The 17,187-nt window shown below is 41.1% G+C and overlaps 1 protein-coding gene across 3 annotated transcripts in view; it reads left to right on the top strand.

Moving 5' to 3' along the window:
• The first annotated feature begins 3,813 nt into the window (after positions 1-3,813).
• ABCB7 (ATP binding cassette subfamily B member 7) overlaps positions 3,814-17,187 on the top strand; it is a 36,859-nt gene continuing 23,485 nt past the window's right edge. The window contains exons 1-3 of one of the 3 annotated variants that reach the window (XM_085230929.1): positions 3,814-4,001; positions 10,032-10,109; positions 11,673-11,759. In XM_085230929.1, coding sequence (XP_085087055.1) covers positions 3,861-4,001; positions 10,032-10,109; positions 11,673-11,759 — 306 coding nt within the window. In that variant the 5' untranslated portion in view covers positions 3,814-3,860. Of the gene's footprint in view, positions 4,002-4,504; positions 4,541-8,493; positions 8,515-10,031; positions 10,110-11,672; positions 11,760-17,187 lie in introns of those variants that run through there. The other 2 variants (XM_010715357.3, XM_003208418.4) reach the window with 2 other exon arrangements.

Genomic DNA, 17,187 nt, shown 5'->3' with positions numbered 1-17,187 from the left:
AGCATAGCCTTGATGAATTTTTACAGATAGTTTTATTCCAGTTGCATGGCTAAGACATTTCGTGTCTCTGTGCCAAGCTGTCAAAACTGCAAGGATCTAAATGAGGCCAGAGCTGCCACCCTTAGGAAACAGAGAACACAGAGATTTGAGGGCATGATGCTCGAGAGCTGTAATATCCTGCTGCAGTGTAGTTTAGGTTTCTTACTGAAGGACTGGAATGCTTAAGGAATGAGCGCTAGTCCAACATAACTGGATATTGTGAGGTTCATTTCCGTGAACAAAGAGCAAAGCTGCGCCAGTTTGTTTAGGGCAGAACTGGAAGAGTGTCAGGCATATTGCTAAGGGTGCATCTTTTTTGTCTGAAAGAATAAAACCTACGCATTATTATGCAACAATGAAAGTGCTAGAGGAGTCCAGTTGTAAATGAGTTACACCCTTTGCGGTTTTGCTAATTCTCAATCATTTAAATGTGCTGTGATCCCTCAGTGTGCATGCACCATCTCAAGTGTCTCACTGAATGCTAATGAGCTTCTATCGAAAGTAATCACAGAAAGACATCTCTTCCACATCAACACCTATTACCAGCTCCAAAATTGGTTTGTTAAGCTTACTAGGGATATGCCTATAGCTGTGTAGCTGCCTGTAAAAACTGGAAGTCACAGCAGACTCTGTGAAATAGAGCAGTAAGATGGACTTGAGGACTATCATGTTGTGCCCTTACCAGGGAGATGTCTGAGTGTTTACCAAATACACTTCAGCTATCCCTAAGGCAGTGTAAAGACAAGGTAAAAATGAAGGAACAAAAACTGCATATGGAAGTCCATATATTAACAACACAGTTCCTATAATTAGAGGCAGGCAGGAAGCAATATATTAAGAGCATGCTTATATCTAGCAGTGCCTTAGATCAGCTCTGAGATTCTCTCTGCTTCTTCCAGCAATCCAGCTGACAGATGGTGTCATAGCTTTGTGGCTGAGATCCAGAAGTGAAATGCATGTCTTGGGTTTAGCTATCACTGAAGGGAATCTTGAGTTGGGATGTGTGTACCCAAGCTGTCCCCAACTTTTCATTCAGACCTTTCTCTTCCAAGAATTTTCTTTGATTGGTAACTTTGGGTTCACAGCTCATTTTAATACTCCTCCTTCCTAAGGTTTAGGATATCTCAACACTGTCTTTAGAAATGCTTTTTTTCCTTAGATCGAGTAAGCTGGAGTCATCTTTTGCCTTTATGAAAAATGGGATTTCTTAATTATTCTCCTGGTACATCAGTGGAAAGAAGTCACAAACCTGCAGTTTACCTATTGGAAATATTTCCTCCATTTTGATGTGTTCTTTACACAGTGGAACTTCTTCCATGTAAGTTGCCAACTCTGTCTTTTATGAAACTACAGATAAGCATGTGATTTATCACTGTTTCTTGTTCAAGATTAAACACAGTCATAATCATACACATCCAGGATGAGAATAAGCTTAAAAAGAATTAGGTTAGGAAGAAATTCTTTACTCAGAGGATGGTGAAGCGCTGGCATGGGCTGCTCAGAAAAGCCCCATCCCTGGAGGCATCCAAGGCTAGGTTGGATGGGGCTTCGGGCAGCCTGATTTACTGGGTAGCAGCCATCCCACAGCAGGGCGTTGGAACTGGGTGGGTTCTAAGGTCCCTTCCAACCTAAGCCATTCTATGGTATCAACTTTTGGGGAGTCTGTGATAACAACAGCTGCTTTGCAAGAGCTGGATTAATATACTTGTTGGGAATCATCTGAACCAGCTTTATAGCTTTTGATAAAAGCTTCTGTTTTGTTAAAGTTCATTCTTCCACTGTGCAGTGCATTTCACAGTTCACATCCATCTGCAAATGTATTTTTTTTTTTTTAATCCATTATGGCTACTTTTCCCCTTCCATTCATCTATTTTGAAATAAACAAGCTAAATTAATTCAAATGTATTGCCTCCGAAATGCCTTTATTTTTATGGGATATATACTACCTCCACAGTGGGATTTGTGTGGTTCTTGTAGGGGAAAACTAAGTACCCACTTACAGTATCTTTTATTAGCCAGATGATGCTTTCAAAGTGTTGAGAAAACATTAGCAAATTAGTCTTCATGCCAACACCCAATATGCCAGGGGTGTCTTCATTTTTATTTATTTTTTTATCTTCACTTTGCTGTGAGGGTTACTGAGCCATCCCAGATAAAGCACATTACAGCACGTTAGGGTATACTCAAGACCTGGTTTGCTGATTGTACATGTCATGGAAGGACTGGTGGCCATACTATGGGGTATACCCCTCAGATTTGTGTAATATCTGTTTGCCACACTATTTTAGCATTTAATACTTCAGAGTTTTAATATTGGCAACATAATATTTTGTGGGAGTTGGTGTGGAAAATGTCCAGATTAGAGACCTTTTAGGTTTCTATTCACAAATCTCCTCTGTGATGAGTTGTTACCATTCCTGGGGTTCCTATTTCTTCTACGAAGCTTCTTTTGTCATTTATTCTGAGCAGAGATTGATTTTTGTCTGAGTTATACAAGGAGATCCTCTGCTTCTATAGTTAACTCTGCAGAGAAGCATATATATATATATATTTCATGGCAAGCTACTTGAAATAGTGTGTGTTTATAACAAAAAAAAACCCTCTCCTGCTATCTCTCTGGGTCTACATCATGAACTTTGTTATCCTGATTTCTGACCACTAAGGTGTATGCATGGCCCCTCCTTTCTCCTTCTCTCTGTTGTTCCATCTTGTTTTTTGCCCATTTCATTCCCATCTAAATACTTCTTTGCCAGATATTTGACTTCCCTGTATTTAATTTGATCCCACTAGAACCAGTACTCACTCCTTCTACCATTGCTCATAATTTCTCACCCTCTCTAAATGTTTACAGCAGGGGTATGCTCACCCCTTACCTATCAGTGAACTAAGCTCAATATTTAGCACTTTTGATTGCTTTTTGAAAATGAATCACCTCCTCCCCCACCAGTCTTCTGATGTGGGTGCTTTTTTCAGCATTAGATGAATGACAGGATCTCATTTTGAATATTCATTTAGAAGGCTAAATTCTCGTTTGTATTTCATGAAAGGAATATATGTATTTCTTATGTAATTAGTGCTCGCTTGAGAACATTAAAACTATACTAGACAAAAATTAGTGCTAGCCTGTACTAAAGGGAATATTAATTGAATGATAAAATGCATATTTTCCACCCTCAGTGTTAGTGTCTCATGGAAAGCATGTAACAGGTTCTATAAATGGCTCAGTGTAAAGGTGTAGTAACCTGTTATTCTTGTTTCCTTTTACCTGAGAAAAGGCTGTGATAGTACAGTTGTGCGATATTGTGAGGTTTGACAATAGATGTGATTTTGCGGACCTCCGTTAGAAAGGCAGCAGAGCGGGGGCGCACCGAGAGGCGGCCGGCAGCCCCGCGCCTGCCATCGATGTGTGCGAGCGCTGCCGCTGGGCGGCGCTGTTCCGGCCGTACCGAGCCGAAGAATTAGCGACAGAGAAACGCCGCCTGTGCCGTTTAAAGGGAATCCTAGTCAGGAGCAAAGCTGCGTATCAAAGCGCGGGCAGGAAAAAGCCTGCCTCGTTAAAAATCAACTTAAAGCCAGCCGTCCTGCTCCTCTCCGTCTTTCTGCCTTTCTCCCCCGCAAACGAGCTTACGACTCTCCCTCAGGGCAACAGCTCCGGTGGCTTTGAAGAAATCTGTACGCGGCTAAAAGCGCCGCGCACAGTTCCAGCTTCCTCGTCAGACGAGATCCGCCGCGCACGCTCCAGCAGAGCGGGAGCGCGCCCCGTCGGGTGCCGCCGCCCCGCCCCGCCGCCGTCCCACAACCCCCCGCGCTCCGCTACCAAGATGGTGCTGCTGCTGCGCGCGGCTTCCTGCCCGCGCCGGCTGCTCCTCGCGATCGCTCTGCTGCGGCCTCCGGCGGCCGCCGCCTGCGCGCACGGCTGGTTCGCGGGGATAGGGCGGCGGCGGGGCCCGGGCAGCGGCACGGTGCGTGGGGCCGGGAGGGAAGGGGAAGGGAAGGGACGGAAGGAACGGAAGGCTTTGGGCGCAGAGAGCGCCGCGCCGGAGCTGCCGTCGGGTGTCGGGTCCTGCTGTCCTGTGCACCGCGTTCGCTCGCTGGCCGAGCGTTCGAAATCCGCGTGTGCGAGCGGCGGCTGGTTGCCTTGTTCCCTCGTGAGCTCAGGGGTGCTGTTAGGCTTCGTCTTCTGGGCCTTCGGTACCCGGCTGCGCCGCGCGGCCCGGGCTGCACCTCGGGCAGCCGTGTGCCTTGTGTGAGTGCAGCGCGACGGGGAACCTCGGGCTGCGCTGAGCTGAGCTGAGCTGTGCTGTACTGAGCTGTGCTGAGCTTACCCTGGGGCCGGCCTGAGCCTTCCAGGCTGGGCGCTACTGCGGGCTGCGGCCGGCACGGGATTCTGGGAGTGAAACCTGGCCTGAGAGGGGCTGGGTTTTTGGCTGTGAGCTGTGGTAATGGAAAGCAAAACTTCCACCGCTGCTGAGCTCCGAAGATGGTCAGAGCTTTGTGGCAGGTAAAATCTGATGCCCAGTGCTGTGTTGAGCTTTCTTATGTCGCTTGACTCCCGTAAACGTGGCTGGTCTCTGGTTCTTGCTTTGCAGCAAGCTTTGTTAAGGGTCAGCGTTGTGCGACAGGCTGTGGGGCTGTGCTGGGTGTGGGCGCTGCGCTGTGTCAGACAGCTGCCCCGTTCCTAGCCCACGCTGTTCTTGTTGTCAGAGAGCCCCGTGTTGGAAGGGCTCCTTCCAGCTGGCTTTCTAAAGCACGTGGCTTGTGGCCTCTCCTCAGCAGTTCTGCAACTTGCTTGCTCAGGAATATTTGCTGTTCCACTACGAAGGTTCTTTTCGTAGGGAAGTTGCTGGTAGTGTTAAATTGGGAGGGTAAGGCTTAGCTTTTGAGTCTGACATCAGTTTTGTGGTCGGCCACCTTCTAGTTTCAGCATTTAAACGTGGGACTAAAAGGCCTGCATTATGGGAACAGTTTCATCGTTAACTGCTCCTTTGCAAATGGTTGAATACACATTCAGTCTAGGTTTGCTTGCTTTTCTGTATTTTGGAGCAGTCGGCTCTTTGTTATTCCCTTTTTTCCTTTCTTATCCCCGTCTGTTTCTCAATGTTTGCGCAGTAATTCTGTTCCCACACTTCTAGTAGTTTAACTTTTTAAAAGTAAAGCATTCTCTAGTCTGCTACGGCGCAGGAATTAAGTTAAATGCAAGCATCAGATCAATTTCAACGGTCTAAACAACTAAGTTTCCATCCTTAAAATCAGTATTAAAAATGTGCTAGTACCAGAGCAATATCCATCTTCTCTAATTCCAAAGGGGCATGCAACAAGTTTGACAGTATCCTTGCACTGAGGGTTGCCACAGCTGTCTTTGTATGTTATAAGCTTCATGCTGAAGATGCGCACTTGTAACTAAGGTACAAATTGGAATTCTTTCTGTCAGCATGTTCCAGTGAATGATTTTGATTGCAAGTAAAGAATTGAGTACATATCTCAAATTGAATGAGTCCGGCTTTCAATAATTCATATGTGTTTTTCAATGTGAGTGAAGGAAGTGCATCTCAGAGATCAAATGAATTAACTTTCCATAAATTGTCAGATAGCTATTAGTTCTGTTGGGTAATAACCTTAAGCCTTTTATCCTTCTTCCAAGAGCACTGCTGTTTATGACGAACTTCTTATTGTCCCCTTGATTTATTGCCTCTGAGAGGCAGAGTTCTGTTACAGATGGCAATTGAGTTAATATTACTTAGAAGAAGAGATGAGCAGGACTGAGCTAGTAAGTTTGGAAGGCTTTTAGTATTGAAACTTGTATAAGATGAGAAGTTGAAGCTGATGCACACCAAGTATTTTCCCATGTATGTTAATATCTTGGTACTTGGTGTTGTCCAGCATTCGAAGGAACTTTGAATGTGACAGCAAGCAAACAGTAATGTAAGCATTGTGATGTGTATAATTGCTTATTTTAATCCTTTGAGTATTTTAGTTTTCATGTGAAATGTTGTGAGTTGTGCACATACTGTATCCATATGGTGTATATAGTTTTAGCATGTATAAGAGCTCTTCTATGACATTTATTGCTCTGTTGTAGGTATCAAGTATGGCTTAGCTCTTGCACTAGGTTGTTGAGAGTAACAAAGGGCAGTAATTGTGACATAAATGCTTTATAACCCGACCTGTTAATATTCAAATGTAGCAGACTTATTTGGATAATCCACATCCTTCTTTCCTCCCACTTGTGTTTCAGCAGTTTGATCTGCCTTGCTTTTCTGAGTGACAGGACGTGTAACCTTTGTATCCTGGAGAGGAAAACAGCTGAGCTGATGGAGCGACAAAGCTGATGTCATAAATGTTGCGGAACTGTATGGATGTTGTCAATACTGTGGAACTCTGACCAGAATCAATTTGCTGTTGAGATAAATTTGTGTATCCATAAATGTAGTTCCTTCATGTCACCCTCCAGAGGTTCAAGGTGTTAGAGCTCCTTTTCCGAATGTCAGAGCTCCGCTGAGAACTGCCCTGGGATGGGCTTTGAAAAGTGAAGAGACATGACTATTATGCTTGCTAGGAAACTTGTTGTTTTCCTTGTTTTTGTAATAAGTTTGCCCTGCATCCAAAATAAAAGCTTAAATGGGGGAAAATAACATTCAGCTGAAAAGACAGCCTATAAGTAAGGATTGCTGTGAATTGCTGAAGTCGAGACATATACCGAGGAGTTTCTTTCAGTGATGATTTCAGCAGCTTTAAGAAGCATGACTTGGGAAGCTGTTGTGAAGTGGAACAGCAGAAAGTAGAAGGGACTTTATTTTTTTTTTTCTTGTGCTATCTTGGCCTCCCAGCTTGCCGCATGGCATGTGATAGTGCGTTCTTGTGCACGAGGTAATGACATCCCTTCTTTGAAAGCAGTTGTAAGGAGTTGCAGGTATTTTGGTTAAAGTTACTTATTTACCTGAAGCCTGATCTTGTGAAGTTATATTGATGTTTATCATCTTGACATCATTCCACATCTGTTGACATCTGTTTAAAATCTGTTGTTGTTTAATGTTCTTAGTTTCGTTTGTTGTGGATACGTCTGCAGAGCAGCTGTACGGTGTTAGATATGTCTGCAGTTAAGTTTATGTTGCTCATACTTATAACAGTTCAGTCTATATTTGTAAAGGTAGTGATTCTGCCTGCCAGAATACTTTCGTCTTTTCTTGTTTTCCTCTGCTATTCATCTCTTCCTTTCTTGCTGTATGTTGCTCTTAAGTTAACACTGGGATGTGAGTACTGCGTGGGTTTTTGAGTTCTACCTTCACTTTTCTGTTAAAATTAGCTTAAAAAAGAAAACAAACCAATTCCTGTTAGGCTAGTGCAGTACATTATGTGCTCCACAGAGAAGCTCCTAAGTGTGGGTTTAACCTTGTGCCGGTATGTCTAATCCCATTGCTTCTTTGCACTGATAGTATTTAAACTAGCACCGACAGTCATAACACTTCAGCAATATGACTTTTATGTGCAATCAGTACTAGGCATCTGTTTCATCCTCTAGACTATACACAGAATCATATCCAAAAACACGTTAAGGGAACTTAATAGTGCAGAGTTAGAAAGTGCCAGAATTAAGGTTCCCTGACTTCTGAAATCATCAGGGCTTGCTTGTGCTGGGTGAAGTTCTGAGATGCTACTGTTACCTGCAGCAATAAGGGCCAAGTATGCCTTTCCTTTGCAGTCTCAGTTTATTGGGAAGGAGTTGTAGTGAGGGACGGAGGAGTGCTAAGTCAGCTTAAGGGGTGTGTGGAGAGTAACAGTGTAAGTTTCAGCCCTGCTCTGATTGTGTTAATAATGCTGTGGTGGCTGGAAGGCTTACCCCTGACTCACCAAGACTCACCTTGTCTGTGTTCAGTTCTTCATTTCACTGCTGAAGTCTTGGTTTTTAATAAGAGCTTGAGAGAAGAGGGAAACTTGCAATCTTGCAGGCATGTGTTTCCCCGCATATCTTGTGCAAATCGTACGTCCTTGTCACTGTCTTCATCTCTTAGCCCTGTAGCAGTTCATAGTCCCAGTCAACTGAGGACCCCCTGTGCAGTAATTGAGGTACATCTGTTGGTGTTTCAGCAGAACTTGTTTCTGTGATGTTTCTTTTGACAAAAGTACAGGAGAAAACTTGTGGATTTGCCATGGGATATAAATCATTAGCAAAATGTTTTTGTGGTACCTTAGTATGTTCTCCAAGAGCAGTACTTAGCCTCTTTCCAATAACTGTTGGGGTGTCAGTTGTCTGATTCCCACGTAGGAATATACAAGAACAGAAATGCATTCTGAGTTATCAAGTTTGATAATACTTAGGATTAATATATTCTTTTTCTTGAAAAGCCAGGCAGGAGAGAATGATACTGCTCAGGAGAGAATGATACTGCTCAGGAGAGAATGATACTGCTCAGGAGAGAATGATACTGCTCAGGAGAGGTTCAGCTGTGATGTCTTAAGAAAAGCCAAAGCATGGCGGTGAGCAGTTGGTTCATCAGCCCCTAACCTTCTCTACGGCATGGTATTTCAGCAGTCCTTTATCTGAATCACTTGCTTAAAGAAGTATAAATGCTGGCATAAAGACGCCAAGGATGTCAGTGTGCTGTCTGCATACTGTAACTGCCTTTGCTGAATTAGAGAATGCTGCTGCTTTTGTATTGCTTGTACGGCTTCATTTGCTGTTAGGTCCTAGGTTGTTGTCAGGTGCCACAGTGGAGGTTGCTGCAAGGAATGTTTAATCCTCCTCTTGCGTGCTGGTGGGAGCCTTATTTGAAATAACAGTGCCTTTGTAGCAATTACGTTAATTTGCAGTAACTTGGGACGTGGTGAGGTCTCTCAAATCCCTTGTCTCCTCCCATTATGTTTTCTGTTTATGAAGCTGTCACTGTTCATATGGAGAGCGTGTTAGTTTAGATGGAATCTACTGTGTTGACAGCAAGTGACAAGGTTATCTACAATGAACTGCCTCACAGATGCATCTCCTTAATTCAACTCTGGTCTGGGAAGCATCAGGGCAGTTCGCTCAGGCCAGTGAGCTCTGATAAGTGTGCAGTTCAGATGTTTACTCTTCCTGCGTGTGTTGCTGTAGGATGTAGGTGCTGGAAATAAGTGTGTCCTGTGTGGTGACATTTGTCCATTGCCTCTAGGTGATGAGCAGTTTTTGCTGTTTTTTTTTTTTTTGTGTTTGTGTATGTGTATGTTTTTATATGCAAGGTATGTGGTTAATGTTAGAACAGAGCAGTAAAACATTTAATACTATGTCAGAGATGTTGTGGAATCTTCATTGCTATCTGAGAGGTACTTGTTTTCCCCACTGGGAAGCACTGTCAGTTAATCTGTCTGGGGAAAATAAATGGTCCTTAGAATCTTCTATGGAAAATTAGTTGCTCTCAGTGTGGCATGTAAAGCATGCTGCAGGTGGTGCCTAGCAGTATGCCCCTGAGATGCACTGACAAGTTTGGGGGTGGTGACTACCTCGTGTCCTGCCTGCCTGAAACCTGCCATCAGCCCGGCTGTGATTTCTAGTGGTCTTAATGCATCCCAGGGAAGAGCTGTAGCTGTGATTGGCCTTGTGGTGTCAGCTGAGCTGAGAGGGATTGGAAGTGACAGAACCTATAAGCATAACAATTTGTTGTGAAAAATAGAACAAAAGAATGTTTTAAGAAGTCAGAAGACAACCTGGGAGAAGATTTAAAATGAGAGGAAAGGGTAGACTTGAGGACTTTCATGATACAAAGCCTGAGAGGACTGACTATTAAGAGAAGGAAAAGTTTGATTGTCGTTTAGAGTTCTTGATGGTTGCATGTAATTTATTTTACAGCAGCTCCCCACCAGTTTTCATTCTCTCTTCCTGTGGCCAGTTGTCAAAAAAAGAAAACCATCTGCCTCGTTACCATGTTCTGTTGTTTACTTAAACCAGATGAATATTATCTGAACGTGAAGTGCATGTTCTGCTTTGCTCTGTTACATTTTTTATTCTCTTTTTTATTCTGTAGATTTCACCAATCCGCAAACGAAGATCATGGCAGAGTCTGATGGGAGGTCATTCAAGGCCATTATTGGAGATATCAGATGTAGGTAGAAATTTCTCTTCTTCCTACTCATGGGGAGGAAAAAATTCTTAGGGAGTTTTTCCATATTCTCCCTTCCCCCCAACCCTTACAGTTTTGAAGTACAGCAAGTTAAATGAAAGTTACGTTTCCACCTCATGAGAAGAAGTCATCTTGAAGCTTCAGACTTCTGCACTTCCCTCACAGTCTTTATGAATCCCTAAAAGCAAACCATAACACAGCACATTATAAAGAAGAATTCTTATCAATGCACAAATTTTATGTTTTTACTTAAATTCATGGTGCCAGGCATAGAAAATAGCAATGCCTAGAAAGCTGTGAGTTTTCCACGAGTATGTGGGGCATTATTACTTCAAATTCCTGCTTAGACTGCGAAGTATCAAGGAACTTTGCAAATTTATTCTCATCGTTGTGAACAACAGAATGTCAGGCTCTTATTCTTGTGAAATCTGCTTGCTTTAGTGCTGATGTAAGCATAAGGAAGATTCATTTTTTTAATGGGCTCATGTAATAATGAAGCAGTGTACTTGGCTTGAATGAAGTTAAAATGTATCTGTGTTTTATATTACTATTATGAGAAAACAGCAGCAAAACAATGCTCATAGAACAGAGTTAAGCTGAAATCTGTTGAGTATTTTGACTGTCAAATAACTTTTGAAGTATTCTTTAAAATATGAACAATGTGAAACTTCGCTTTGGGGAACTCCAAGCTCTGGTATCACACCGTGTTCTATACAGTGAGATTCCTAAAGAGTTTGTCAATAAGTTTTACTGAAAGGAAGTTGGAAACACCTTGCACACCTTCTGAACAAAATGCAGCCTCTTCTGATAAGCTTTAACATCTATTTTTTGTGGCAAGCGTATTGAAATTGGAGTAATAGCAAGTTGTTATTCTCTACATATAGTGCATCTACTTGGATTTATAAATTCAGAATTTTTCTCTGTATTTATTTAGCAAGTCATCTTACTCGTGGTAGGAGAAGGGAGCATTTGTTTTTATTAAGCAGGTTTGTATTGCAACTGCATGTGTACATGCTGTTCCAAATTGCAGCTGGAGCTGTGGACCTTGTAGATTTTTATCTGTCATACGGTACCAGTAACCATTCTCAGCCTGATAGGAAAGAAGTGGGAAGTGAGTTTCTCTCTTTCTTTTGACCCCTCAGCAGAGTTGTTATTTTTGTACATGAAAAGAGGATTATTGCTTAACTATGTCCCACTTTATTTATTAACATGTTCAGTTACATTTATTTTCCAAAACTTTAACTTCTTTTCAGTGTTCTTTGTTCTACTTCTTAGTCGTAGGTGTCATTTTAACATAAATGTTTAAGACTGTTTTCTTTAGCTTCTGGCTAACTGGAACGTTTCCTTTGCTATACAGCTAGGTTTATAGTTCTCTTATTGTTTCCTTAAGCAAGGCAAGGCTTTTGAGGTAGGATCTTTTATTAATGCAAGCTGAGTCAGTTGGAGGGTAAGGGGAGAAAAACAGACTTATGGTTGTTCTTTCTGTTGACTTTTAAATGCATGTTTCCTGAGGTTCTTGCAAATTAACTTCTCTTTTTCACACAGATTTCCCCAAGCTTGCAACTGATAGAAAAGAGAATGTGTTGGCATGGACATGCAGGTGGAGGGCTTCACACAGATCCAAAGGAAGGGGTAAAAATTGCTTCATTATTATGTTGTTTTTTTCCTTAAAAATGCTGAAGACTTCAAATAGCAAATAATTAGAACTATTGATAGGTGTTTGAATGCTGTAGAACAGTAGATTCTATTTACTACTTACTCTAAGAGCTACATTAACAGTTATTATGAACGTTTGGCAAAGTTCTTCAGTTTCATTAAAATTCAGTGCTAGTGTTGCATTCCTTCGTAACTTCTCTGCAGTAGGTTAATTTTTTTTCATACCAAGCATGTTCTGTTGTAGCTGAATGTGGTCTGGTGTTCTTTGCAAATGATCTATCCCTGTGACTTGAGATTAGTTTGTGGATACAAGTTTGCACATCAGCTGGTGAAACTGCACTTAAAGCAGGAGGAAAAAGAACTAATTAAATTGTGCACATGTTTTTACTTTGATTTAATGTTGATGCATCTGGTATACTTGACTACATTTATAATCAGGAAGCACGTATGTTAAAATAATGATGATATGTATGTAAGGAGAGGCCGTATCTTCATTAACCCAAATGGTTGCAGTTAGAAAATGAGGTAGACTTTGTGTTAAAGCAACACAATGTAAACTTGGCCTTTCTTAAATTACAAAATCAAAGAGCTTGAGTTACATAACTTTTGTCTTTGCATTTGCTCTGCATCAGATGCTGTGTGTGTTTGCAGACCATGCTGTGCAGTGGTTTATAACACTGTGATGGGATCTTCTTGAGGCCAGCAAAGGCTGTGGTGGTGACAACTTGTTTCAGTGCAGATCCTGGGTGTTTTAGGGCTGGTTTGCTCATGCTTACCTGTTCTAATGGTTTGCTCCCCACAGTCTGGCAGCTCTGGCAGTCTATTTTCCTGTAGCTGTAAAGGAATGGATCATCTTAAATTTTGATCTGAAAGTTACCCCTTCATTTAATCTCAACCTGTTTGTGCTGCAAGCAGAAGTCAGGAGACAATTTGCTAACATTTATTGCTCCTGCAATAAGAAGGAGTTTCATAACCTAAAATATAACCAGTTTGTTTTAGCAAGCATCTGTGATCACTTCTGAACAAGGCTTGGGGGATGCAGAAGAGTCAGACATTTTCAGTTGGTAGCATTACTGTTGCTGCACGTAACATGAACTTCAGACTAATTTTACAACCCTACTTGCAACATGTATAGGCTCTTTTGACACATTTCCTAGGAAAGACAGACTTAAAAGCTAGGAAGCTATTCACCTCCCTAATTATCCTAATTCTATATGTTCTTGAATATGATTATTATGGATTGCACTTCTCCTTTAAGTGGAGGGGGGCATTACGCTCCCTGTTGCCACTCTAGTTCTCATATGTCCATTGAGCTTAGTTGTTATTTTTTCCTACTCACATTTTTATTTCTCTGGTTATGTTGATCAGCTGAATATTGTCTGTTCACTGTCAAGACCTCTTTTTTTTTTTTTTTTTTTTTTTTTTAACATGTCCATGTAAAACATTCTTAATGTATACTTAAAACAAACTTGCCTTCGTATGATGCAGTTGCAAATCATGTACCCAGCTTCACAACTGACCTATCTTGAGGATTGCTGCAAGGCTCTGTTTGTGTTCTGTTTAAAAAGCTGCTCCCCAAAATGCAGGTCTTTTTGAACTGAGCCACCTGCGTGGAGAGAGGAAAAATAAAGAGTGACCGTGGATACAAAAACGGAGAGGTTCTCAGCAAAAATGTAGGAAATCTGATGTGACAGTGTAGTTCTTCCATGCGTGCTTGGGTGCATAAAAGATCTGGTACTCCAATTACAATGAGAAATCTTTCCCCCCAGAATTAAACTTCTAGAAAAACTGGAGATAATGCACACCAACAATACTAAATCTGTATCTCTTCCAGCTTGCTTATTTTTGACAGATGAGCTTGTTTGTTCCAGAAACTGATTTGGGGACTGATGTTTTAAATTCCCCCTCCTTTACCAGGTAGGGAATAAAGAGCTAAGTGCTAGGGATGAACAAAAAAAAGTGTGTGTGAAGGGCAGTAGGTGTTGCCTTCATCTCATAAATAACTGGAAGATTGCACATCTGTTTTGTTACAAAGTAAATTTTGCTTGCAACATTAGCCAATGTGCAGAAGACCGAAAACGGTAACATTATTTTACTATTTTCAGTCTTTTTTTTGTGTGTGTGTTAGATTTCTGTCAGCAGAACAGGCAGGAATAAAAGCTATGATGTCTGACTTGTTGCTAAGCAGTTATATATTACTTTCTTATGGAAACATTGCTGGTCGTGTTGGAGTGCAGATAATTAACCTGCCCCTACCACCGTTTCACTCGGTTGCTATTTGGTTTGCTAGTCACTGCTTGCCCTCTGTGGTGGGACAGACAGTAGGAAGACAGAAGACAAAGTACTTTTTTTCCCCAAAGCTTGTTTGACATATATTTAAGTTGTTATGGCAGCTTGAAAAGAAATCTTACCTCACCTTGCTGTTTTGCCTGATAAGTGTCGGTACTGTCAGGTAGTGAGCTAGTGTAAGGAAGCTCAGCTGAGAAGTTGTACTGCTGCTTCACCCAAAGCACATTGCTTACCATGAGCTGAAACAATCTTTTTTTCTTAAGAAGTCGTGATCTCATGTTCTCAGTCGTGCTTTTTCTCATGCTACTGAATTTGCAGAATTGTCTGCCTCCTTTCTGAGCTGAAACACAGCAACAAACACTGAATAGTTTTCTGCCAGTTGCGTAAACTGAGTAGTCTCATTGAGCTGTTTCATGGCCTCCAGAGGTGGTTTGAGAAATGGACTGGGACTGTAGAGTTCAGTGCTGCCAAGGGATGGAAAAGCAGAGGAGGGATCAAGCAGTTAATGGCTTGCGGAGTCATCTCATGCAGATGTGAGACAGCTTGTGCTGGTACAATGAGATGATGATACAGCTTCCTGAGTGAGTACACAGAGCCAGAACTGGGTCTTTTTTCCTTTGTCAGCAATGACAACTTAAATGCAAGTCAAGCTACCACTTTTGTCCATCATGCTTCTGATGGATCTTCCTCCTGGCATAAACTTCATACGTGAATTTGCAGGGCCAGCCCACTGAATGCTCTGCAGTACTCAGTAGTCTTGGGGACTGTGAACAGAAATTATAATATATATTTTTTAGGTGTTCTAGAAGGTGTAGAATCTGGAACAGTCAGGGACAGGAAGAGAGGCAGTATTTATTCCTTCACAAATAAGTCTTAGGTATTTTGTAGTATTTAAAAAACAGGCTGCAGCTGCCTTTATGAAGGCTTTTCTTTGCTACCTGTGTATTGTACGTTTAATACTTTTCCTTCTGTCGCTTCCATTTCTCTAGAAATAAGCCTTGGAAGAAAATATAAAATGTTACTGCCACTTAGAAGGTTAAAGTAAACACCTTTTTCATAACATTTATATACCACAGAAAACCTAAAAAGAACTTGAGTCCATTAAACAGATTGCTCGTTTTAATTCTTAATGTTGTCACTTGCATATCTATTTTCAACTTACGTTTCTGTACAGGAGTAACATTTATTTCATGGTAAACTTTGATGTAGTGCGTGTGCATTTTGCCTCTCCTTTGATATTTCTTCTTGTCCCTTTGCAAGGCCTTTGGCAACTGACTGACTGGCTTCTGACTTCTGTCGCGGTTCAGAGCCATGAAAAAGCTGAAATGGGTTCCTTGTTTGCAGCCAATGTACTTCTTTCTTTTTAATAGCTTTTCTGTACAAAGTCTGAGTATCCTATAGCAGCATATAATGAGAACTGCACTGGTTGTGCTAGCATCTTCTGTATTAATGGGATACCACTTTTTTTTTTACCTTCCTTTTTAATCTGTAAGAGCTGATCAAAGATATTTTCCGAATGTTTGAAATGCTACTTATGCATATGCTTAGCTCAAATTGAAAGATTCATGTATGTGCTGTAGCTGATACCTCCATGTCCTCAGCGGGTAGGACAAAGCAGAAATAATTCTGCATCCTCAGTTCCCTTATAAGTCTTTGATTATATCAATTTTTTTAAAGTCATTTGAAATGTGCTTACACTTTGTAATGCTCAAATATATTTGCAGTTGTTGACAGTATACAATATTTCTCCTGATGGTTGTCTTTGAAGTCAGTGACTACGAACGCTGGGATGAACTTCCCCAAGCTTTTAAAAGCTTACACTTATAGGATTGGCTTCACTGCTTGTCTTACTTCTTAACAGAACTCCTTTCTCACTCATTCATGCTAAGCCTTAACAGAGAATTTTTATTCCAATTAGCTCTGTTCTCAAAATTGGGGTCCTAACATGTGAGAAACACAAACTAGTGAGGGAAATATTAAAGCACGTTGTGAAATTCCCCTTTCTATGGGCTACTATAGTGAAAAACCACTGTAAAGTATGGACTGACTTTTTCTTCTTCCTCTTCTGTTCCAAAATATTGCCTGAAATAGAGAGATTAGCTGCTACTTGCTGCCCTCCCTTCAACTTTAGATAACCTTCATGCCTTTGACGTTAACTCCAGGGTATCCAACACAAAGAATGAGGTTTTGCCATTTGCACATGCACTGCATGCACTTTTATTCTTGCTTGGCTTCTTTGTTTCAGCTGTGGAGTTCGGTGGAATATTTCACAAGTGTGATACATCAATCTATCTACAAAATAACCTATCCTTATTTAAAAGAGAAATTCTTAAGAAGGTTTGTTACCTCAATTGTGAGAAGAGAACTCATTTGAAGAGTTCATTATTTAAAAACAAACAAACAAACAAAAAAAAACAAAAAAAACCCTAAAACATAGCAACAAATGAACTTAACTAGATATGTACATCTTAAAAGCCTCATAAAGCCTGCTTACCTAGATTCAGAGGCTGTTCTGTTAAATGAAGGGATGGTAGTTGAAGCTGAGCAAAGGCAACTAGACCAGTTCTCTTGTTAATAGTTAGGACTAACTTCATTAGACACCCATTGAAGGAGTGCTTCTGTGTTCCTGAAAGCATGCCTTAGGAGACATTGGAAAAATAGAAGGATTTCTCACCTGCAGAGGTAATAGAAAGACCAAAACCTGTACAAATTGGGGTTGGAAATGCTTAAATTTGCAGTGATGCAATCAAATAGTCTGAACTGAAAATTATATTCTGTTCAATTTATGTACTATTGCAAGTGTTGAATTTCAGAGGTAAGAATTCCTGTAATGGTAGTGGTTTCTTTTTAAATAGTGCATTTAATTGCAACTCAGAGTTCTCCAGACTACTTTCTTTACCTTTTTTACTTTTTTTTTTTGCCTCATTTTTTGTTTGTCAATATATTTATTTATTTATTTATTTGTTAGTTTTCCCTTCGGTTGCCTCTGTACAATGTTAAAACTGCTTCTGAAGAAGGAGTAGCAAGCCTTTGCATTCTGTGCAGAAATACTGGGAAGATAAAAAAAAAAAAAAAAAAGGATTTGTTTGTTTGTTCTGTGAACCATGTCAGCTGT

The sequence above is a fragment of the Meleagris gallopavo genome, chromosome 9 (assembly GCF_905368555.1).
Source record: "Meleagris gallopavo chromosome 9, MGAL_WU_HG_1.1, whole genome shotgun sequence".
In the NCBI taxonomy this organism is placed as follows: Eukaryota; Metazoa; Chordata; class Aves; order Galliformes; family Phasianidae; genus Meleagris; species Meleagris gallopavo.
This window is presented reverse-complemented; position numbering and strand designations above follow the sequence as displayed.